The sequence below is a fragment of the Equus caballus genome, chromosome 10, assembly GCF_041296265.1.
Source record: "Equus caballus isolate H_3958 breed thoroughbred chromosome 10, TB-T2T, whole genome shotgun sequence".
NCBI lineage: Eukaryota > Metazoa > Chordata > Mammalia > Perissodactyla > Equidae > Equus > Equus caballus.
Window position 1 is genome coordinate 74533250 of NC_091693.1, and position 24508 is coordinate 74557757.

Below are 24508 nucleotides of genomic sequence, written 5' to 3' on the forward strand. Positions count from 1 at the left end.
AATGTAGAACTGACATGGGTCACCCACTTCCTCTACTGCGGGCTATGAAAGGAGCAGGTCAGCCATGTCAGAAGGAGTAACCCAGTTTTTTTTTTTTTTAAAGATTTTATTTTTTTCCTTTTTCTCCCCAAAGCCGCCCGGTACATAGTTGTATATTCTTCGTTGTGGGTCCTTCTAGTGGTGGCATGTGGGACGCTGCCTCAGCGTGGTTTGATGAGCAGTGCCATGTCCGCGCCCAGGATTTGAACCAATGAAACACTGGGCCGCCTGAAGCGGAGTGTGCGAACTTAACCGCTCGGCCACGGCAATGGGGCCAGCCCCAGTGACTCAGTTTTTAATGCAAAATGGTCTTTATCAACAAGCCAAAAGAAATGAGGTGCTATAATTTACATATAGTTCCACTAATTTACATGGCTTTAAAGAACGAAGTCTAGAAAGAGTGCCTCGTCTTTCTTTTAGTGAATGATTTATTGGTGCTATAATATCTGCTAACTCAATTTTTCTATAAAACTATGTTCCTAAAAATAAGTTATCATTTGCTTATCTTATGATTAATTGACACTGGCGTTCTTTGCCATTAGAGTCTAAATAATTTTAAAGCATGAGACGAAAAGAGAAGTTTTGTTTTGAATTAACGTTCAGTGTTGGTGTTAACTGAGGAATACACCCAGAACTGGAGCCAGACATACTCGCTTTGAGGACGAGGTCTGAAGCCTGCTGCTGTAAACGCTCCCTGGCTGCTGCCAGCTCACTCTCCACTTCCTTGTGCTTGCTTAACAAGGCCAGCTCTCCCTCTTTGGCATCATCAAGCTGTTTTTGAAGAACCTAAGAAAGATCAAATAGCCATTATTAATATGCAAGAATGACGCTAAGCTAAATAATTCCTTTAAACTATGAGCACAAACTTTCTCTGATTCAAAAGTTACTTAACAATATACCTAGTTTCAAATCAGTTTTGCTGACACTTATAACATGTTATCTTCATAAATCACATGACCCAATCACGAAAGGCTACCTCTAATCCACTCAAATCCTGCAGAGATATTAAAAACACAGCTATGAAATTTTCTATGCCAATAAAACAAAACTTGTAGGCACTCTTTTTCAAACTTGTGCCATACCCCTATTTAATTCGCAGGTTTATGAAGCAATCAAATTTTTTTTTTTTGAGGAAGATTAGCCCTGAGCTAACATCTGCTGCCAATCCTCCTCTTTTTGCTGAGGAAGACTGGCCCCGAGCTAACATCCATGCCCATCTTCCTCTATTTTATATGTGCGACGCCTGCCACTGCATGGCCTAACAAGCGAGGCATAGGTCTGCACTCGGGATCCAAACCAGTGAACCCTGGGCTGCCAAAGAGGAATTTGGGAACTTAACCACTGTGCCACCCAGCTGGCCCCTGAAAGCAATTAATTTTTTGTTCATTGTCTGGATGTCAACTGATGCACAGCCCATTACTAATGATGGGAAAGGAAAAAACATAATTATACCCAAAACCCAATATTTTAACCCTCCCAAACCACTTAGGAAAATATTAACATGTTCTTTAAATAAAATCCGTTCATAAATAATCAGCAAGATTTTAAGTTATCTTTTTGGGCCTTTAATGTCTGAAATTCTAGTAGGAAATAATAACTACAGAGTAGTAAAAATTACCCCTTCACTGATTTTCTCACAAAGTAGGAAAAAGCACAATGGGGAAAAAAACTTAAAGTGATCTAATTGAAAATAAAAAGATAAAACTGGAAAAAAAATATCCATGTGTTGAAGGCAGCATTCTTTACTGACCTGAACACTGTTCTCTGCTGCAACAAGTGCTATCTGAAGCTTCTGGCATTTGTCACGAAGACTTCCAGCTTCATCCTGTACCATCTGTAACTCTGTCTTTAGTTTTCCTATGGTTTTTCGTAAAATTGCTTCTTGGCTCTGAAATTCTTTTCTAAGATCAGCTTCCTTCTCTTTGCTAGCCTGCAGGCTTTCTGCTGTAAAAAGCTGTGACCTTTTCAAAGTATCCAGCTCATGCTCATAAAAGCACTGAGCCTTATTCAACTTGCCTTCATAATCCTCAATGAGCTTCTTCCGCTCCAGTCTCAGCTCTTCCAGCGTTTTGTTTAAGGTCTCCACCTCCCTTCTGCGCAGCTCCTCCACCTTCTCCTGCCCTTTGTTGACTGAGGCACCGTGATCCTGCTGTGATTTCAGCAGCTCTTGGATCTCCCGTCTGTGAGCAGTTCGCAAATCTTCCAATGCCAACCTTTTGTCTTTTTCAAACTGTACTTGGAGTTGTCCAAAACTCCGTAATCTTTCCTCAAATTTCCTTCTAATCTCTTCAACCTCTCTAGACATGGTTACTATGCGTTGGACATGCTGGGCTTCTGCACAAAGCTGCATGTCCTCTACTCTGTGCTTATACGCTTCAAATTCTGTCAAAGCCTGCTGCTTCATTTTGATGTGATCTTCTAAGGATGCTTCTAAAACCTGAATCTTTCTCTTGAGGTCTAACTCCTCTGTTACTCTGCTTTTATATTGCAATATTTTTTCTCTTGTTTCTGCAAGAATTTGTTGGATTTCTTCTTCATGAGCATCTTTGAGGGCTTGAATTGCAGATTCATGCTCATCATTTTTAGTGTTCAAAGCATATATTACCTGCATGGTTTTAAAGAAGGGAGAAGAATTCAATAAACCATATTCTTTTCTAACTTGAAGTTAATTCTTTCATTTGGATTGATTATTTTTCTATGCACATAATACTGCCTATGGTAAACATTAAGTATTGAAACTTCGTGCATTGTTTTTGTATTCATAGACTGATTTAGTTAGTAAATTTTTACCTTAATCTCAAAATTTGCATTTGAAGATTTTTTAATTAAGATTTTAAATGTTTAACTACAAATGAAACAGTGAGGAGGAGACAAAGGAGGCCACCTGGCCAAGGAGAGAAAGAAGTCTTCCGTATGGCCTGGTCTAACTTACTGGGGGCAGTGGTGGGGCTCAGGAGGAAAGCTTCATAGTAAGTCTGCCCTACACTGGTGTCCTAGAGGTAAGAGAGGCTTTGCATGAGTGGAAGCTCTAGGCCCTAAGTCTTCTCAAAGGCCTCTTTCATCTGTTTAATGCCCAGTATATTTTAAATTTAGGAATTTCCTTTTCTAATTCCCCTATGGTCTGTTTATAAGGCTGATCCTCTTCTCTCCTAAGTTCCTAATGGTCTTCTTACAGAATCCACTTAGTACTTTCTGCTCACACATCAAATGCTGTAGTTTTACTCATTGCCTAATTTGCCCTCTGCCTCTAAGCAAGCTAGATTCCTAGAGCCGGACTGTTCTGGGTACAGGTCTTTATTTTCATTTTAGTCCTTGAGTTTTAATGATTCCATGGAGATTTCCCCAACCTTAATTCAACATGACAACTATGCCTTTTATAGTAACGCTCCCATTCTTGTATGTTCCTTGACGCCCTCCATCACACCACAGTGGTCAGACAGTGCAATATTCATGACTGATACTTAAGGATTAGAGATGTGCCCGTTTTCTTCTGAAGTAAAAAGAAGTGACCACTATACAATTCCACAATCCAGAAGCTAAAAAATCAGTGTCCCACAGCTTTTCTCATTTTAATGTGATCTTACTCTGGCTTTAGAAATAAATTCCTGCACCAAACATCAGAAACTGCAATTAAGATGCAAAAGTTGCCATTTTTATAGAGCACTTATTCACGTAGCCTGAGGCAACTGAGACAGACCACCCGGCTCTCCACATATCCTGGTAACTCCAGATCCTACAGCTAATTCTAGGCTGTCACCGCCAGGCCTGCAGCTGCACTTGCAGAGGGAAGAATATACATTGGAGGCCTTAGGACCCTACAGGGGCTCCACTCTCTCCACTCTGGAAGGGCTTGTCTTCCAGATCCAGTTCCCTGTCCACGTACACACTTGTGCGCTGTAACTATCTGTGAGATGTAATCATACCAAAGATAAAAAGGCTGAGACATGTCAGGACTCCAACTGTGTTGAACAGCTATCCCTTCTCCTGCAAGGTCCAAAGGAAAATATGTGCACAGAAGGGAAAGAAATGCTTATTCACAGTTTCTCTCTCTTTTTTTAAATAACCCTAATTCCTAATCTCAAGTTATGTCCCTCCTGAGCCACAGAGATTTCCCAGGGAGGATTCCTTTCATTTGCACATTTAAGCTTGAAGGTAGCCTATAACCCAAGAAACTTGGGTGGCTTCCTGTTCCCTTTTCCCAGGATTGTACCTGCCTACCACGTCGAGGGCCAGAGAAGACAGGAAGGGCACTAAGGAAAAAGATGACAAGCAGCCGGAGAGAAGTCCATTTGCCAGAATGCCTAGAGCAGAGCTGGTCCAGGCCACAGGTCTCAGACCTCCCCAGGGCAGGTCTGTGTGCATCCCTTTTTATCTTACTAAGCATGGGAGGAAAACAGATACTCCAAAGAGAAGGAATCTCCAAAGAAAAACAAGTCACACTGTTAGTACCTTGCTTAGGAAATGATCTTGAAAAGGACCCATCCACAGCGGGATTCCATATAATTGGGGATGAAACGGGGGGGGGGGGGGGGGGGGGGGGGGGGGGGGTGGAGAGGTGCAGGGCGGAGAAAGCACATGTAAACTTCCCCTTGACAACAATTTGTTGAAATACGCTTCTCTTTTTTCTAATATTTAATTTCCCTCCAGTCTTTGCAGAGTCAGCTCTAGTCCTGCCTACTTTAATAAGTCTTCCAAGACCACCCAAATTCATGGGAGTCTATCTTTTCTCTATACCCAGTACCTCAATTTCCTTAACACCACTCATTCCTGAAACTCAGTAAGCGTTAGACTGATTAAATTTGGCAGGTCTTGACAAGAAGGTTGTAAGGCTGTGTGAGAATGTTAGAGAGCCTAGAAAAATAACTGAAGATATAAAAGCACAGTAGCACACCAAATGAATAAAAAGGTGAAATTTAAGGGGACATAGGAAGGAATTAACACATTAAGTTAGAAAGAATGGAATTTAAGAAAAGTAAACAAAACATCTGACAAATAACAGGGAAATATTTTGGTGAGGAGCAGTACTTCATTTTATAATTCTAATCCAGAGGTCAGCTAACTACAGCCTGCAGGCCAAATACGGCTGCTGCTTGTCTTTGTAAATAAAGTTTTCTTGGAGCACAGCTATGCCCATTCGTTTATGTACTATCTACGGCTGCTTTCCGACGACCGCAGCAGCGTTGAGTAGTTGTTTTAAAGACCTTATTACCGACTCCCGTTCTAATCTAAAGGCAAGCCAACTTAGCCAAAATTGGCAGCCGGAAATTAAAAATATCTGAATCTGAGCTAGCTTTGTTTACTCTCTACTAAATAGTTCAGGGTTCTTACCACAAAACTCACACGCTGAGAAAACCAATTATGTGATTCTGAAAGTATATTATATCAAAAAAATACAATATCATACTGACCATATATTATTTTCCCAGAAAGCAATGTTAAATTTCTAAAAATTTAAACAGGAACAACGAAAGAATGCTAAGTGTAATAACAAATTAATAGTGCTCTTGTAAATTACCATTTGAAATACACCACTAATTATATTTTTAAACGAGAATGCTATATATGAATTTTCAAGTTAACTAGACGTAGTATTCTCTAACTGTTCACTTTTCCACATAATTACAAAGGTAACCATTTATTAGTATCTTTCTCTGATTACTATTTCTCAAGGTAATATAAATGTTCTATGTTCTATGAACACATAAAAGATACGATTTGAAGTAGCAGAATGGAACCAAACTGGAATTTTGACCTTAGGTAAAATAACTTCTCCATGCCTCAGGTTTCTCAATATTAAATAAAGATCATATTTATTCTACCCTAGTGACCTCATTGTTATAAGATCAACCCATCATTAACATTTTAAAAAGTGATTTTATATAAGGGCTGGCTCAGTGGCACAGTGGTTAAGTTTGTGCTCTCTGCTCCGGCAGCCTGGGGTTCTGCGGGTTCAGAATCCCAGGTGTGGACCTAGCACGGCTCGTCAAACCATGCTATGGCGGCATCCCACATAATAGAGGAAGATTGGCACAGATCTTAGCTCAGCGACAATCTTCCTCAAGTAAAAAGAGAAAGATTGGAACAGATGTTAGCCCAGTGACAATCTTCCTCAAGCAAAAAGAGGAAGATTGGCAACAGATGTTAGCTCAGGGCCAATCTTCCTCACAAAAAACAAGATGTTATATAAAGATTTTTTAAAAAATATAAAGCACTAAGAGGTAAGGCTTCCTTATTAGTTGTATCATTTATTTATGGAGAGAATGAGACTAATTTTAAAAGAAACTTCAGTAAGTGATCATAAGCATCCATAAAACTGGCTATTATCTTCCACATAGGAAAAGGAAACTCTCTAATGTCTGTTTCCATAAACTATTGTAAAAGACATTGAGCCATCTGCAGTTTTTCTGGAACTTTGAACATTCATGGAATGGGATAGTACAATCATTTCAGCAATTTTACGCAATTTCACAGTTCCATTTCATGCCAATAATGCATAATTTAACTATATATTCCATGATGAATAAGCAATAATAATTTTTATTTTTTCTGTGAAGATTTTCAGATAATCTTACAGATAAAATGAGAACAACTCTAGATTCTGGTTTTAAAAATGCTACTTAGGTAAAAACAAATAGTTTCTTTTTTATTTTCCTAAGATTGGCACCTGAGCTGACAACTCTTGCCAATCTTCTTTTTTTTTTCTGCTTTTTCTCTCCAAATTCCCCCAGTACATGGTTGTGTACTTTAGTTGTGGGTCCTTCTAATTGTGGCATGTGGGACACTGCCTCAGCATGGCCTGATGAGTGGTGCCATGTCCGCACACAGGATCTGAACCAGTGAAACCCTGGGCTGCCGAAACGGAGCGCGCGAACTTAACCACTCGGCCTTGGGGTCGGCCCCCAAATAGTTTCTGAAATAGTTCTCATTGCTGGCTGTTATGGACTGAACTGTCTCTCCCCTCACGCCCAAATTCATACGCTGAAGACCTAACCCCCATATGATGTATCTGGAGATGGGCCTTTGGGAGGTAATTCAGTTTAGATGAGGTCACGAGGCAGGGGCTCTTGTGATGGGATTAACATTCATAAGAAGAGACACCAGACAGCTTGCTTCCCCTCCTTCTCTCCACCATGTGAGGACACAGGGAGAAGGTCTATGGTATTTTGTTATGGTAGACTGAGCTAATACATTGGTAATATAAATAGGTTCCCACCAAAATCTAACTCATTAGTAATAAAGTACATTCACTGAAAAGTATGTGTTAGATTAGCTTAAATATTTTACGTGGACCTCAACTGTTGCATAGTATACCAACAGGTTTAATGCTGCTGAGGTAAGGGAATAGCTGGATAAAATCATGGTACTTTCATACAATATAATACCGTGTAACCATTAAAAAGCACCTCTCATTTAGGAGAATATTTTGTAATATAAGAAAAAGCTTGTAATATAAGGCGAATACATTATACTATATACAATAGGATCCAATCTCATAGAAGGGAAAAAAGTGAGTGTGGATGCATTTACAGATACATATTTAAAAGCGTGTAAAGAAATAAACCAAATTCTAACTTAAGATATTCAGTATTTTTAAACCTTCTATAATGAATGTTTATTACTACTAAAATCAGAAAATGTTAAATTCTTTTAAAAGATTAACGTTAACAGTCCTAAGAGAATCAATCAACACTCAAAATGCCTTAGATTTAGAAAAACATAACAATGAAAAGGGAAACAGAAAACTAAAGGACTTTCATGAATTACCAACAGATACCCTGCAAGTTTCCTTATAAAGAAATCTAACTGATTCATAAAAATTATAGTTAAACTTTTTCAAGAATATTGAATATTATTATATTTTAAGAAAGAACATATATTTTGAGGAAAACGTAAAAAATCCAAAGACCTAGATAAAATTTGATAGCTTACTAGCAAACCTTTAATGGTCAATTTCTACTTCATTCATTCTTCAACAAAATTTACTGCACACCTGCTATGTACTAGGACCTACAATTGGCACAGAAAACACAATAGTGAACTGGACGCACAGATGTGTCTGTTCTCTGGCAGCTTAGCAGAGACTGAAGACTTACAGAAATACTTAGTTAGTCAAAGTAAGATTTTGTTAAGTCTTGCAAAGGAGTCTTTGCAGGCAAATACACAATGCTATATACAATAGGATCTAAATATAAGATGAGTCTTTGCAGGGAGTGGGAGAATGCACTAGTTTTCCCTTATTCTGAATAAAATGTTTACTCTATCTTAACCAGAATCTTAATTTAGTTGAAATGTTAAGGGGAAACATAGAGAAAGAAAATTCCAGTCTGAAGGAACAGTGAGGGCAAAAGGCCCAAAGATGGGAAAGCGCAGGACTCTGAGCTGGAAAGGTGGACGTGGTCCACACCGCAGAGGTGCTCGGAGCTGTTGGGCTGAACGAAGTCCAGAAGGGAGAGACTACTGAGGAAGAGTGACAAAGACTGACACTGAGGAGCAGGCAGGGAGCAGGGAGGAGGCTAAGGACCCACAGACAGAGGCAACGTGCTGAGAGAGATGAGTAAGAGTGTAATGCAGGCGGGGCATCAAGGTCCAAGATGCAAGGGATGGCCAGTGGGTCATGTCAAAGGCTGCAAAAAAATCAAGAAAAATGAAGACTCAAAGCCCCTACGTTCAGAATCTAAATCACAGAAGTCACCTTTGAGCACACATTCAACAGAACGGTGAGCACAGAAGCTGGAGGACAGTGGCAAAAGTGGATGAGTGGATGGATGGCTGAATGGAGGCAGTCAGCTGGTAGAGAAAAACTCCAAGAAGTAGTTGATAAAAGGAAGGAAACAACTAGGATGAGGGCCTAGGAGGCAGCTGAGTCCAGGGAGAGCTTTTTTTAAGAGAGAGTGAAAATGTAATCCAAGGAAGGGTTCATTGTTGCACCAAAGTCATGGAGAAAGCTGGAGACCAGGACTGCCTAACACAGGTGGAAAGACTGGTGTTGGCTGAGAGTAGGAAAAACTCCTCCTAAGAGAGTGAGGAGAAAAAGATTTGAGGTGGAGATGGGCAGCTCCTGTCTGACTGCTTCATACTCCTCCATAATGGGAGATGAGCTCATCATTGCAGAGTGCAGGAGCCATCAGCAGCCTCTCTCCACTGTCCATAAACGATGCTATAACCCTGGTGAGGCCAGCCTCAGCCTTCCCAGTACGACAGACTCATGACAGACTCAAGCACACAGCACCCACAAGCAGACCCTTCTCATCACCGCTCCTCCAGGTGATGCGTTTCCTGCCACTCTCAACCTTTATTTTTTGCTTATTTGAAAATACTGGGTGTTTGTTACTTTCCTTTTCTGATCAATGCCAGAGACAGACAGACAGACAGACCAACAGTAGAGAGAAAGAGAGACAGAGGACTCACTCCCAGAGTCCATAAGCACTGCATGAGACACAAGGGAATTAAAAAGCATCAAAGGAGCAATCTGATTCAATAATAATAAAAAAAAAAATCTGGAACACTTTAAACAAAGGAAGAATATATTTTTATTATTGTTTTTATTATTCAACTCTCAGTACTTCTACTTGAGCTAGTCACCAAAAGCTTACTTGGGCCTTAAGGCACCAAAGTGAAAGAATATTAAAGAGTCTCTCAAGCTGCTCAAAAACAGTGGGTTATTGACCTCTGCCATGTCAGGTCTATTCCATCTGTTCTAGAACCACAACACAGACACAGCTCTGCACCTCCTAGATCAGCCTTATAAGTAAAATCTTCACAAATTATCAAATATTTCTGACGAGCTGTAAGTGGCTTACTCAGGGAATCTAACTTTCCTATAAAATGCTTCACCTTTTGGAGCCTGAATATTATTAGCATCCTTAAGGGCATGTTAATAAAATGTGTTTAAAACTGTTTTTCTTTTTTTTCTAAGATTGGCCCTGAGCTAACATCTGTTGCCAATCTTTTTCTTTTTTCTTCTTCCCAAAGTGCCCCAGTACATAGTTGTATATTCTAGTTGTGGGTCCTTCTAGGTCCTCTACCTGGGACGTTGCCTCAGCATGGCTTGATGAGCGGTACTAGGTCCATACCCAGGATCCTGCAGGGGACTGGAATTGGCTAACCCAATATATGTCTCTTTGGCATGAGGATTTTGGGCTGGTTACTTTTAAAAACTGCAGACACGAAAGAAACTCTGAAAAGTAGAATTTACTTACCCTTTGTTAAGAGACATTTACATCATAAAGGAAAGATCCATCTGTAAAGGTGTCTCCCTCTCTGTACCAGGAAGGAGGGATGACCTTATCTCTAGAAACTCTTATCAATGTGGAAGGCAAGGACTCAAGTCTGCAATAATAACCTAACTCTTGTGTACTGTACTTGTGTGGTAACCTCCCATGATTGACTCCCCCTCCACCCTCAACATCCTCCTTTGTCTTTAGCTGAAGATGATATTTAAGGTGGTGGCTTCAGCCATTCTGGCCAGTTGCTCAGGTTGTCTGAGCCTCTCCCACATATATATGTTATAAAGCTTTGTTTAATTTTCTCCTGTTATTCTGTCTCATGTGAATTTAATTCATTTTCTGGCCAGAAGAACCCAGAACAGGTAGAGGAAATATATTCCTCCCCTACAATCCCAACTCGTGAAACCCTGGGCCATCGAAGCAGAGTGCATGAACTCAACCACTTGGCCATGGGGCTGGCCCCTACAACTGTTTTTCTTTTAAAAATAAAGAAATTACACAAATCCCTCCATATTTTCTTATTTTTTTCACTGGTGATTAATAATAGCATATATTTATGCAACTGAGGTTTCAGGATTAATCACTGTAACATAAAGAAAGAAACTTAGTTTAAAAATAAACTAAAAGTTTACAGAACTGAATCCAAGAACTAGTTCCAAGTAGTTCCATGCTAGCAAAATGAGGTGGGCACAAGGAAAAAAATTAAAATGAGAAGGTTACAAATGAGCATACATCCTAAAGAAAAGAAAAGCAAGAAGCAAAACCCACAGAACATCGTTTAGCATAAAATAAATGTCAGAAAGAAAATACCCCCAAATCTTTGAGCACCAAACATGTGCACTCACATGTGTGCCTGCAGACATACAAACATTTTCTTTTTTCTCAACCATATGAAAATAAGTTGCAGGTATGAGGCCTTATCACCCTTAAATACTATAGTATATATTTCCTAACATCAAAGACAACAGCATTATTTCACCCAAGAAATTTAACCTAATGGAATATTACCTAAAACACAGCCTGTATTCAAGTTTACCAAATGATTCCAATAGTAAAATTTACAGCAGCTTTTCTCTATCAATGCAGATATAACCAAGGATCCCACATTGTATTGAGTCTTCAGTCTCCTTTAATCTGAACAAAAAGAAACCTAAGCTTTTTTTTTTTTTTTACAACATTGACTTTTTTTTAAATGATTTTTTTTTTTTTGAGGAAGATTAGCCCTGAGCTAACATCTGCTGCCAATCCTCCTCTTTCTGCTGAGGGAGACTGGCCCTGAGCTAACATCCATGCCCATCTTCCTCTACTTTATATGTGGGATGCCTGCCACAGCATGGCTTGCCAAGCGGTGCCATGCCCGCACCTGGGATCCGAACTGGCGAACCATGGGCTGCTGAAGTGGAATGTGCGCACTTAACTGCTGTGCCACCAGGCCGGCCCCACAACATTGACATTTTTGAAGAGACCAGCCTGATTGTCTTGTAGAATGCATATGCATAACAACTTTTATAGAATTACGTCAAGTTCCTCTTTGTGTAAATTTTATGTCGTGTTTTCTCAATCCACCCTATTGGTCTTTAGCACACGCAATACCACAGGAGGGCACATTTATCAGTTCTGCTTCTCAAACACTACTCTGCCCCCAGCTTCTTCCAATCCACTGTTCCTCCTTTAGGGTGTCCTACTCAGTTTAAAGCCATTAAGAAATGAGGAAAAAACTTACAAAATGAATTTAATTTTGTTTACAAAAGGTTTGGTCCTTAAGAAAAACCATCCTACCTACGTGTGGCAAGCCCTGCAAGGGGGCTGCCTAAATAGTGATAGCTGTCCCTGTGGGCTGCTTGAACAAAGGCCAGGCTTGAACCGCTCAGAACTATGGAGGGGATTCTTTTAAGCAGCTGTGAGAATGGTGAAGAAACAAGGCAGCTGGCAGGCTAGATATTTAAAGAGGATTTTCAGTCTTTTGCAATGTTTTCAGCCCTTTAAACCCATATTCTCACAGAAATGTTCAGCCACATATGCATTGGCCACCAATGACTGCAGAATTGGGTCTACTAGGGAGAAGCAGGGAAGATGCGCAGTTCAAGGTGAGTGGAAGGGGAGCAGATGCTGCCACAGACAGGCGTTCAGTCCTGGCAATGAATTATTTCCATTTGTTTTCTCTTCTTGGTCCAGTTCTTTTGTTATGTCAGAAAGAAAAATAAAAAAACAAAAGCTGTTCCTCATACATTATATAATCAAATTAATTCCAGCAATACACTTATGTCCAAATGAAACATTTGCAAGGCAGTTAACAAAAAAAGCTCATTTGGATTTATTTAAGCCAAGGGCACTATAAAAACCTAATTTAAAAAGAGCTTTAAACTCCAATAGCTTTGGGAAAGAATTACCTTTAAAGACATGCTTGCTCTCTATGAGTTTCTAAAGTTATTGTTGGAAAAGTCATTTGAAAAATATTTATAAAGTCTAATAACATTGGAGGTATTTTCCTCTATGGTAACGTAGAATACCTCTGCTTCCCCAGAAGATTTAACTTGATTTCTGAAATAGCAAACAGAAGTCTTACTATAAGGCTTATTATTTAGGGTCCGTGCGATGAGATCTGTGCTACCAAACTTTAACCAAAAAAATCAAACAAACAACAAACTTTTAGCATGTGCTCAGTACATTGTTTTTAAGGTCATACTGGCTTATGACATTCTGTAAATTTCAGGTGTACATTATTTCTGTATAGACTGCATCGTGTTTACCACCAACAGTCTAGTTTTTATCCATCCCTATACACATGTGCCCCTTTACCCCTTGCCCTCCCCCCACCTCCTTCCCCTCTGGTAACCACCAATCTGTTCTCCTTAGCTATGTGTTTGCTTGTTTATCTTCCACATGAGTGAAATCATATGGTATTTGTCTTTCTCTGTCTGACTTACTTCACTTAGCATAACACCTTCAAGGTCCATCCATGTTGTTGCCAATGGAACAATTTTGTCTATTTTTATGACTGAGCAGTATTCTACTGTGTGTGGGTGTGTGTGTGTAAATATATATATATACATACATACACACCACATCTAATTTATCCATTCTTCTGTTGTGGGCACTTGGGTTATGTCAATGTCCTGGCTATTGTGAATAGTGCTGTGATGAACATAAATCTCTCTGAATTGTTGATTTCATGTTTTTTGGATAAAGACCCACTAGTGGGATAGCTGGATCATATGGGATTTCTATTTTTAGATTTTGAGAAATCTCCATACTGTTTTCCATAGTGGCTGTGCCAGTTTGCATTCTCACCAGCAGTGTATGAGGGTTCCCTTTTCTCCACATCCTCTCCAACACTTGTTATTTCTTGTCTTGTTAATTATAGCCATTCTGACAGGTGTAAGGTGATATCTCATTGTAGTTTCGATTTGCATCTCTCTAATAATTAGTGATGTTGAACATTTTTTCACGTGTCTGTTGGCCATCTGTGTATCTTCTTTGGAAAAACATCTGTACATATCCTCTGCCCACTTTCTGATCGGGTTATTCTTTTTTGTTGTTGAGTTGTATGAGTTCTTTATATATTTTGGAAATTAACCTCTTGCTGGATATATGATTTGCAAATATTTTCTCCCAGTTGATGTGCTGTCTTTTCGTTTTGCTGATGGTCTCCTTTGCCATACAGAAAACTTTGGTCTGATGTAGTCCAATTTGTTTATTTTTTATTTTCCTTGCCTGAGTAGACATGGTACTCAAAAAGATACTGCTGAGACCAATGTCAAAGAGTGTACTGCCTATATTTTCTTCTGGGAATTTTACAGTTTCAGGTCTTACATTCAAGTCCTTAATCCATTTTGAGTTAATTTTTGTGCATGGTGTTAGAAAATGGTCTACTTTCATTCTTTTGCAGGTGACTGCCAGTTTTCCCAGCATCATTTATTGAAAAGACTTTCCTTTCTCCATTGTATATTCTTGGCTCCTTTGTTGAAAATTAGCCGCCCATAGATGTGTGGTTTTATTTCTGGGTTCTCAATTCTGTTCCATTGATCTGTGTGTCTGTTTTTTTGCCAGTACCATGCTGTTTTGATTACTATAGCTTTGTAGTATAGTTTGAATTCAAGGAGTGTGATATCTCCAGTTTGCTCCTTTTTCTCAGGATTTCTTTGGCTATTCAGGGACATTTTTGTTCCATATACATTTTACAATTCTTTGTTCTATTTCTGTGATGAATGTCACTGGGATTCTGATCAGGATTGCACTGAATCTGTAGATTGCTTTAGGTAATATGGACATTTTAACTATGTTTATTCTTTCAACCTATAGCATGCAATAACTTTCCATTTCTTTATTACTTCTTTGATTTCTTTCAATAATGTCTTACAGTTTTCAGTGTATAGGTCTTTCATCTCCTTGGTTAAATTGATTCCTGGATATTTTATTCTTTTTGTTGCGATTGTGAATAGAATTATATTCTTGACTTCTCTTTCTGCTAGTTGATTATTAGTGTATAGAAATGTAACTCATTTTTGTCAGTTGATTTTGTACCCTGCAACTTTGCTATAGTTGTTGACTATTTCTAATAGTTTTCTGGTGGATTCTTTAGTGTTTTCTATATGTAGAATCATATCATCTGCAAATAATGACAGTTTTACCTTTTCCTTTCTAATATGGATTCCTTTTATTTCTTTTTCTTGTCTAATTGCTCTGGCTAAAACTTCCAGTACTGTGTTGACTACGAGTGGGCACTCTTGTCTTGTTCCTGTTCTTAGAGGAATGGCTTTCAGTATTTCCTATGGGTATGATATTGGCTGTGGGTTTGTCATATATGGCCTTTATTATATTGAGGTACTTTCCTTCTATACCCATTTTATTGAGAGTTTTTATCATAAATGGATGTTGGATCTTGTCAAGTGCTTTCTCTGCCATCTATTGAGATGATCATGTGATTTTTATTCTTCATTTTGTTAATGTGGTGTATATCACATTGATTGATCTGTCGATGTTGAACCATTCCTGCATCCCTAGAATAAATCCACTTGATCATGGTGTATGATCCTTTTAATGTCTTGTTGTATTCAATTTGCTAATACTTTGCTGAGGATCTTTGCATTTATGTTCATCAGTGATACTGGCCTGTAGCTTTCCTTTTTTGTGTTGTCCTTGTCTGGTTTTGGTAGCAGGGTAATGTTGGCCTCGGAAAATGAGTTAGGAAGCAACCTGTCCTCTTCAATATTTCAGAAGAGTTTGAGAAGGATAGGAATTAAGTTCTGTTTGAACGTTTGGTAGAATTCACTAGAGAAGCCATCTGGCCTTGGACTTTTGTCTTTTGGAAGGTTTTTGACTACTGTTTCAATCTATTTGCTAATGATTGATCTATTCAAATTTTCTCTTCTTGATTTAGTTTTGGGAGGTTGTAGGATTCTAAGAATTTATCCATTTCTTCTAGGTTGTCAAATTTGTTTAGCATATAGCTTTTCATAGTATTCTCATAATCTTTCGTATTTCTGTGGTGTCTACTGTAATTTTTCCTCTTTCATTTCTGATTTTATTTATTTGAGTCTTCTCTTTTTTTTCTTAGTGAGTCTGGCTAAGGGTTTGTCCATTTTGTTTATCTTCTCAAAGAACTAGCTCTTAATTTCACTGATCCTTCCTAACGTTTTCTTACTCTCTATTTTGTTTATTTCTGCTCTGAGTTTTATTCTTTCTTTCTTTCTACTGACTTTAGGCTTTGTTTGTTCTGCTGTTTCCAGTTCTTGTAGGTATAGTGTAAACTTGTATATATGAGATTTTTCTTCTTTGTTGAGGTAGGCCTGTATTGCCATATATTTCCCCCTTAGTAGCACTTTTGTTGCATCCCATAGGTTTTAGTATGTTTTGTTTTCACTTTCATGTGTCTCCAGGTATTTTTTGATTTCTCCTTTGAGTTCTTCATCAATCCAATAGTTATTCAGTAGCATGGTTTTTAGTCTCCACATATTTGTGACTTTCCTAGCTTTTTTCTTGTAGTTGATTTCTAGTTTCACAGCATTGTAATCAGAAAAGATGCTTGATATGATTTCAATCTTCTTGAATTTAATGAGGCTTGCTTTGTTTCCTAACATATGGTTTATGTTTGAGTGCTCCATGTGCTCTTGTTAAGAATGTGTATTCTGCTTTTGGATGGAAAGTTCTAGATTTGTCTATTGAATCCATCTGATCGAGCATTTCATTTAAGGCCACTGTTTCCTTGTTGACTTTCTGTTTAGATGGTGTAGTCATTGATGTAAGCGGGGTGTTGAGGTCCCCAACTATTATTGCGTTGCTGTCCATTTCTCCCTTTAGGTCTGTTAATAGTTGCTTTATATACTTTGGTGCTCCTGTGTTAGATGCATATATATATATTAATAAGTGTTATGTCTTCTTGGTGGAATGTTCCTTTTATCATTATATAATGCCTGTATTTGTCTGTTATCTTTTTTATCTTGAAGTCTGCTTTGTCTGATATAAGTAGGGCTCCACCCACTTTTGCTTGCCATTTGCTTTGAGCATCATCTTCCATCCCTTCACTCTGAACCTATCTTTGTCTTTAAAGCTGAGATGTGTTTCCTGGAGGCAGCATATTGTTGGGTCTTGTTTTTTAATCCCTCCAGTCACTCTGTCTTTTGATTGGTGAATTTCATCTATTTACATTTATAGTGATTATTGATATATGAGGGCTTAATACTGCCATTTTGTCCTTTGTTCTCTGGTAGTGTTCTCTATTTTCATTGTTTCTTTTTCCTTGTATTTCTGTCTGCTACTTCAGGTTGGTGGTTTTCTGTGATGGTTTTCTCAGTTTTCTCTTTATGATTTGTGACTCTGCTCTGATTGTTTGTTTTGTGGTTACCATGAGGTTTATATAAAAGATCTCATAGATAAGACAATTCTTTTTCTGATAGCTTCTTACCTCCATTAGCCTATGCAGGTTCCATCCCTGTCTGCTTCCTGTTCTATGTTTTTGTTGTCATAAGTTATTTTTTGTTGTTGAGTTTGTAAGCAAATTGAAGTGTTTATAGTTATATCTGATGCTTTCTTTCCCTTTATCCTTTAAAATTGTTTGCTAATTCTCATAGAAACCTGCGATTTTCTGATTTTGTCTATTTATCTCCTTGTTCAAAGTATTGTAAATCTTTGCCTTTTCATTTCAGGTAGGAGGGCTCCCTTCAACATTTCTCATAGGGCAGGTCTAGTGGTGATGAACTCCCTCAGCTTTTGTCTGGGAAAGCCTTAATTTCTGTCATATCTGAAGGATGATTTCACTAGACAGAGTATTCTTGGCTGATAGTTTTTGTCTTTCAGTATTTTGAATACATCATTCTACTCTCTCCTAGCTTGTAATGTTTCTGCTGAGAAATCCACCGTAAGCTGGATTTGGGTTTCTTTGTAGGTTATTTTCTTCTCTCTTGCTGCCCTTAATATTTTTTCTTTGTCATTGACTTTTGACAGTTTTAATATTATATGTCTTGGAGAAGGTCATTTTGCATTGAGATAATTAAGAGTTCTATTAGCTTCATGTCCTTGCATGTGCAGTTCATTCCTCAGGTTTGGCAAGTTCTCAGGTACTATTTCTTTTAAGAAGCTCTCTGCTTCATTCTCCCTCTCTTCACCCTCTGGGATACCTATAATCCTTATGTTACTTTTTCTAATTGAGTCAGATGTTTCTGGAAGAATTTCTTCATTTTTAAAAAATCTTAGTTCTCTCTCCTCCTCCATCTGAATCATTTCTATGTTTCTATCTTCAAGCTCACTAATTCGCTGCTCCATAAGATCAACTCTATTTTTAACGCTTTCTACATTATATTTTACCTCATTGTGTTTTTCATATCCAGAATTTCTGTTTGGTTTTTGCTTTTAGGGCTTCAATCTCCCTGGTGAAGTATTCTCTCTCTTCATTAATTTTATTCCTGAGCTCATTGAGGTATGTGAGTTTTCTTGTAACTCACTGAGTTTCTTTATCACAGCTATTTTGAATTCTCTGTCAGTTGGATTGTAATCTTCCACAGCTTCAGGTTTGGTTTCCGGAGAGTTGATGTCTTCCTCCTGTTCTGCTGTATTACTGTAGTTCTTCATGGTGTCTGAAGAATTGATCCTCTGCCAGCACATCTGTGGTACTAATCACCTTTTCTTATTTGGGTATGGCTTTGGTTACTTTAGTTCTGAGCTGCTTCTAATTGTATTTGAGAGCCTGCACTTTACACCCTCCACAGCTTCTGCCAAAAGCATCATGAGCACCCTCCTTGTGCCACTTGTGCTTCTGGAGTTGTTGGTGTCTTGCTGCTTAAATGTCACTGAGGTCTCAAGTGACACCATTTGGGTCACTAGGCTCTGAGCACTTCAGCTGCTTCTGGGGTCACCTCGGTCTTGTGTTCCTCCACTCGTTCTCTGCAGGCTCAGGTGCTGCTGTCCCGTGCATCACCTGTGCGGCTGTTCCCGAGGTGTCTGGGAGTTCTGGTTGCACTGCTGCCAGGGGTGCTGGGTTAACAGCTGTTGCTGGCAGGGGCCCAGGGATCAAGGGATTATGTGCAGCCCTTGCTGCTGGTGGAGCTGGCGTCAGGGGTACCAACACTAGGGTCTGGGTCACTGGTTCTACTGTGGTTCCTGATGTTCTGGTTGCAGGTTCCACCTGCCACTGCTGGTGGGAAGGGAGGGGCTGTTTTTTCTGCTCCTGCCCTGTCTGCTCACAGTTGTGTGACTCAGCTGCCACCACTGCTGCTGCTCCAGCAACCACTGCATGGGTGGGGCTGCCACTGCTCTACAGGCATTCACGTGTGTGCGGGGCTGCCACTGGCCACTGCCACTGCTCCACAGGCGTTCGTGTGCACACAGCCAGGCTGCTGTTGCTTCCACTCACAGTCACACAGGCCACTATATGAGGATCCGCACCCTGGATCACTGCCACCGGGGAAGAGGGAGGGGGTGCTCCCCTAGTTCCACTGCTTCCTGCGAACCCACCTTCAGATGTATAGCTGCATGGATCTCTTAGGTGTCTTGTTAAGCTGTGTAGGGAATCCTCTGCTGGTCAATGGATGTCTGTTTGGTTGTAAGTTAGAGGGGAGAGACAAAGAGAACAACTCACTCTGTCATGATGCTGATGTCATTGATCGTTCAATATTTTTTATATGCATTCTGGCAAAGAAGAGTATAAATGTTCCTACTTAATCTTACTTAAATAGAACTGATTAAAATAAAACATACACAGAGTAATGGCAGACAATTTTAGATAATAAGGTGTCAGGCTGTAAAGTAGAGAATACTGTATACAGTGTGAAAAGTCCTCAGAGGAGAAACTAGATGAAGACTGCAGTAAAGAGGTTTGAAAGGGGAAAAGCAGTCCTAGAGAACTATGAGAAAAGCCACCTGAGCTTATGCAGAAGATAGGAATGGTTTCAGTGATTGGTGTGGTTAGATAATCTTGAACAGAGAGAAGGGTGAGTGAAAGCCAGTTAAGGCTCAAAAAGTCCTAGTGATTAATTTTGTCCCTGCAATTTAATTGGGAAATGAGTTTCTCTAGGAATTTTAAGAGATTTGGAATTTATACATATTTTTTCTGTTTGTATGTTCACAATGGTGTTGGAAAATGATTCTAAGATATACATTTTTTCACATTTAAACATTTCTTAAATCAAGATGAATCTTACAATCGTCTTTCATAGTTTGACAGCACTTTTTTTCCCTTCGTCATACATAAAATAATGATGCATCTTAAAAATCACCCACTACTATGAACTCACTGTGCTGTGAAGCCATTAGGAAGAATGGACAAGTAAAGTGTTTTATGTTTAAAGTGGAACATAATCAATTCTCAACTCTACAGAAAATTGCCTGCTCTACAGAAAACTGCCTGATCTACAGAACCTCTTGCTCACAGGGAACAAAAGAGACCATGTGATCTGCAGCAGAACGGGGCAAGGACATGTCTAAATTGAGTCCTTACAGAAAGTGAAGAGTTCAAGCCAGCCAGACCAGAGGATAGACAGCAAATGTAGAAAGAATAAACTTTTTGTCAGAGAAGAAGTTGTAAAACCTCAGAGGTGAGAGAGAGAAATGCCACTGAGAAGCAATGATTTGTCCAGCAGAGTGCTGAAAAGCACAGGGTAAAATCAGAGGCTGAGGATAGGGAGGCTATTTCCAAGTTCGTCAAAACCAGTTAAGACCCCAGGTCACCATTTGGATCAAGCTGACAGTTAACTCTCCCCTATGCTGGGAAAAAACAGAATGGAAGTGATAGAAAAAGTGACCTGGAGCAGATCCAGGCTAGAGGACCCTGGGCACAGAGGTAGGAAAGAGGCATGAGACTAAGAGCAGAGGATTCAGTGAAAAATCTAAGAAGCCACAGAATGGGAGACAATATTAGCAAAAGACATATCAGATAAAGCATTGTTATCCAAAATATACAAAGAACTCAACACTAAGAAAATGAATAACCTGATTAAAAAATGAGCACAAGATCCTAACAGACAGCCCACCAAAGAAGATATGCAGACAGTAAATAAGCATATGAAAAAATGTTCAACATCATGCCATTAGGGAATTGCAAATTAAACAATAAGATACCACTACACACCTGTTAGAATGGCCAAAATCCAAAACAATCACAAATGCTGATGAGGATGTGGAGCAACTCCCAGCCTCTCACTCATTGTTGGTGGGAATGCAAAACGGTACAGCCACTTCAAAAGACAGTTTAGCAGTTCTTACCGCACGATCCAGCAACCTCGCTCTTTGATATTTACCCAAATGAGGTGAAAACTGATGTCCACACAAAAACTTGCACACGTGTTCACAGCAGCTTTATTCATAATTGTCAAAACTTCAAAGCAACCAAGTTAGCCTTCAGTAGGTGATTAAATAAATAAATTGTGGTATGTCCAGACAACGGAATATTATTCAGCACTGCAAGGAAATGAGCTGTCCAACCATGAAAAGACATGGAAGAAGTTTAAATGCATATTGCTAAGTAAAAGAAGCCAACCTGAAAAGGATACACACTGGATGTATATGACATCTGGAAAAGGCAAAACTATGGAGACAGTAAGGAGGAGGAAGGGATGAACAGGCGGAGCACAAAGGATTTTTAAGTCAGTGAAAGTATTGTGTACGATGCTATACTGGTGGATACATGTAACTGCACATTTGTCAAAATCGATAGAATGTACAACACAAAGAGTAAACCCTAATAAATTAAGGACTTTGGGTGACTATGATGTGTCACCGTAGGTTACTCAATGGAACAAATGTACCTCTCTAGTGCAGGATATCGATGGTAAGGGAGGCTCTGTCTTTTGGGGAAGAGGGGTATATGGGAATTTTTTACTTTCTGCTCAAGTTTTCTGCGAACCTAAAACTGCTCTAAAATATAAAGTCTATTAAAAAAAAATCTGCATCCTGAACAATGAGTTCCCAGAGCCCCTCCTCTGCCCAGATTCCAAATGCCAGGAGTCAGGTTTACAGATCCCTGACAGCAGATTCAAGGTTCCTCTGGAGGAGACGAACTGCTCAAAGACCTAGTCACAGTGACATCTGGGTCTGCGCAATTAAAAAAATCAGCTGATGGGCTTCCAGTTCCCACCTAGGACACAGAAAGATGGAAGGGGCAATCTTTTCTTGAACCCATCAGAGAGCTGGGATCACAATGCAACCTTTTAATCTAAGACAAGCCTCCAAGGACACACAGGACATGTGCACTGCCCACCCATGGCAGAGCACAGTGGGAAGATGAGGATCTCATACAAGTGGGTAAGAAGAATTCAGCTAAAGTTTATAATAAATTGTTAAAGGTAGAGCATGGGTTTAGCTAAACTACCTGATAATACTGTTGCCTCAGTATCCATTTTGTCTGGCCAAGCAGCCTGCAGGGGGCCTTGAACTGACACCAGCACCCCCATGGAGCATGCAGGCCCCAGATGACAGCCCCAGAGTCAAAAGTAAATGAAAGTTCCTGATATGACTCCCCCGAATGCCCTTGTGATCATCATCTCCCCCCGCCTCCCAGGGCCTTCTCCTTGTGCCCCTAAGACCCCCTAGAAACTTACCAAAACCCTTGCTCTTGTTGGTTTGAATTGATCAATCTGGCCTTAGCCTGGGAACCCCAAAGCACTCCACCCGTTAGACACTAATAGAGACATGCGCCCCAGGCCTTGCCCAGATCTCTCTGCCTGCACCTTGCCTTGACCTTCCCTCGTGGCAACCTTGAGAAGCGCTGTGTACCTCCTCCAGGACCTGTGAATAATCAACCTATTTCAATTCCCTTGCGGTCTTTTATTGAACCATCCATCATCCCAAGGCCTTACTTAACAAATGTTAATTTGACAAACACAACAATGGGCAAGTGTGAGAATACAGAACCCATGGATGCTGCAGACACAGGGGAGTGGGCATTCTCACAGTCTCTTTGCCGTGACCTCAGTGGGTGACCACAAGAAAGACTGGAGACAGAGCAGGAGACTAGAGAAAGCCTCCCTCAGTGCGACAGGCCAGCCAGCCTCACAGAAAAAGCACAAAACCCTACCCAGATTTTCTCACCTAAGGAATAAAAGCCATAATTACTGGGGCAAGGGCAACAAACCCTGTTTCCTACCCCAGCCCACCTCCCTAGCCCAGGGCACACGTGATAACCAATTGAGGCTTGGGGAAGAGAAAAGAGTGCAGCCCTTTGGGGAAGGGGCAGGATGCCATTGAATGAAAAGGAAAACAAGAAATATCAAAATTTGTAGGATGCAGCTGAAACTGATTGACAAACTAGGTTTGAAGCCTGTTTGCATAACGAGACTCAGCCATTCCCATTCATTTACATATTGTCTATAATTGCTCTCCCACTATAATGGTAGAGGTGAGCAGTTGCTATAAACCACATTGAAAAAGAAAGATCTCAAATCAATAACCTAAATTTATATCTCAAACAACCTGAAAAAGAAGCATAAACTAAACCCAAAGCTAGCAGATGGAAGGAAATATTAAAGATTAGAGTGGAGAGAAATTAAATAGAGAATAGAAAACAATAGAGAGAATCAACAAAACCAAAAGTTGGTTCTCTGAAATGATCAACAAAATTGACAAAACTTAGGAAAGTTCATTTTTACCACTGCTATTTAACATTGTACTAGAAGTCCAGCCAGAGCAATTAAGCAAGAAAAAGAAATGTAAGGCATCTAACTTGGAAAGGAAAAAGTAAAACTATCATTATTCACAAATGACACAATTATATAGGTAAAAAATCCCAAAGAATCCACAAAAAACTATTAGACCTAATAAATTAATTTGGCAAATTTGCAGAATGCAAAATCTGAAAGGGAAATCAAGAAAATTCTATTTACATAGGTCCTAGAGATGTGACTTACATGCCCCAAATCATGCAAATGTAGAGAAAAAGAAAGTGTTATGGTCCATACTCTGGGAACTGTGTACAATTCTTGGTTTATCTCATCTATGTTGTAATTTCTAGAGGGACAAATACTGATATCCTTAATGTGTGCAGTGAATAGGAATTACAAAGCTTTATTTTCTCTCAAAATTTAATGGAGTTGGTCTGAACTTGGCTCTGTACATTGAGGTATATTACATAGGTGAACATCATCCATCATGCATGTCGAGATAGAAAAGGGGTTCACAAGGACCACGATTCTAACGATCTCTTCTAATCTAAAATACTATGATGGTTGCTTGCTCTCAAAGCCCTATGGGTTCTCCAACCAATTCCTGCCCCTCCATCCATTCCAAGAATTACTGATATATTCTCAAGAGGAAGGGAAGTGAAACCAGAAGTCACATTCCTTCTTTCATCTACTCATCTAGTCCATGGCTTTATGGCCAAACAACCATATCAAAGACCTTTGAAAAAGAAAATTAGCTCCTAATTACAAAGAAGCTGGGAAACCCTTGCTATATTGATAAAAATAAATTAAGAGAAAAGGAAGACTTGTTCCTCTCTCCCGCCCACCAAAACAAAAGGCTATAACTAACTTTCCATGAGTTTCTGAACACATCTTTGCTTTTTTGTTGTTCTAGTCTTCTAATCATATCAAGGAAAGGGACCCTAACAGGAACTAGCCTCTTTTTGTTAAACACTTACTGGCTTCTAGTTTTCCCTCCTGCTCCTGGCTGCTGAGCAGCTTACATGAGCATCATCCAGGGCTCGCTCTGACCCAGGTCACATGCAGGCCCTTCAGAAAGTCACTCTGGCATTACTCCCTTCCTCCCCACACCCTATCTCACCAGAAGAATCACCCACAAAGCAACAGTAGGGCAAC

General features: G+C 39.6%; 1 protein-coding gene across 17 annotated transcripts in view; it reads right to left on the minus strand.

Moving 5' to 3' along the window:
* FAM184A (family with sequence similarity 184 member A) overlaps positions 1-24508 on the minus strand; it is a 135140-nt gene that overhangs the window by 73513 nt on the left and 37119 nt on the right. For all 17 annotated transcript variants that reach the window (XR_011422634.1, XR_011422632.1, XR_011422638.1 and 14 more), the window contains exons 2-3: positions 1790-2644; positions 690-825 (exon numbers count right to left, since the gene is read on the minus strand). Coding sequence is in view for 9 of the 17 variants with exons in the window: in XM_023650989.2 (XP_023506757.2) it covers positions 690-825; positions 1790-2644 (991 nt within the window). In the remaining 8 variants the exon portion in view is untranslated. The remainder of the gene's footprint in view (positions 1-689; positions 826-1789; positions 2645-24508) is intronic.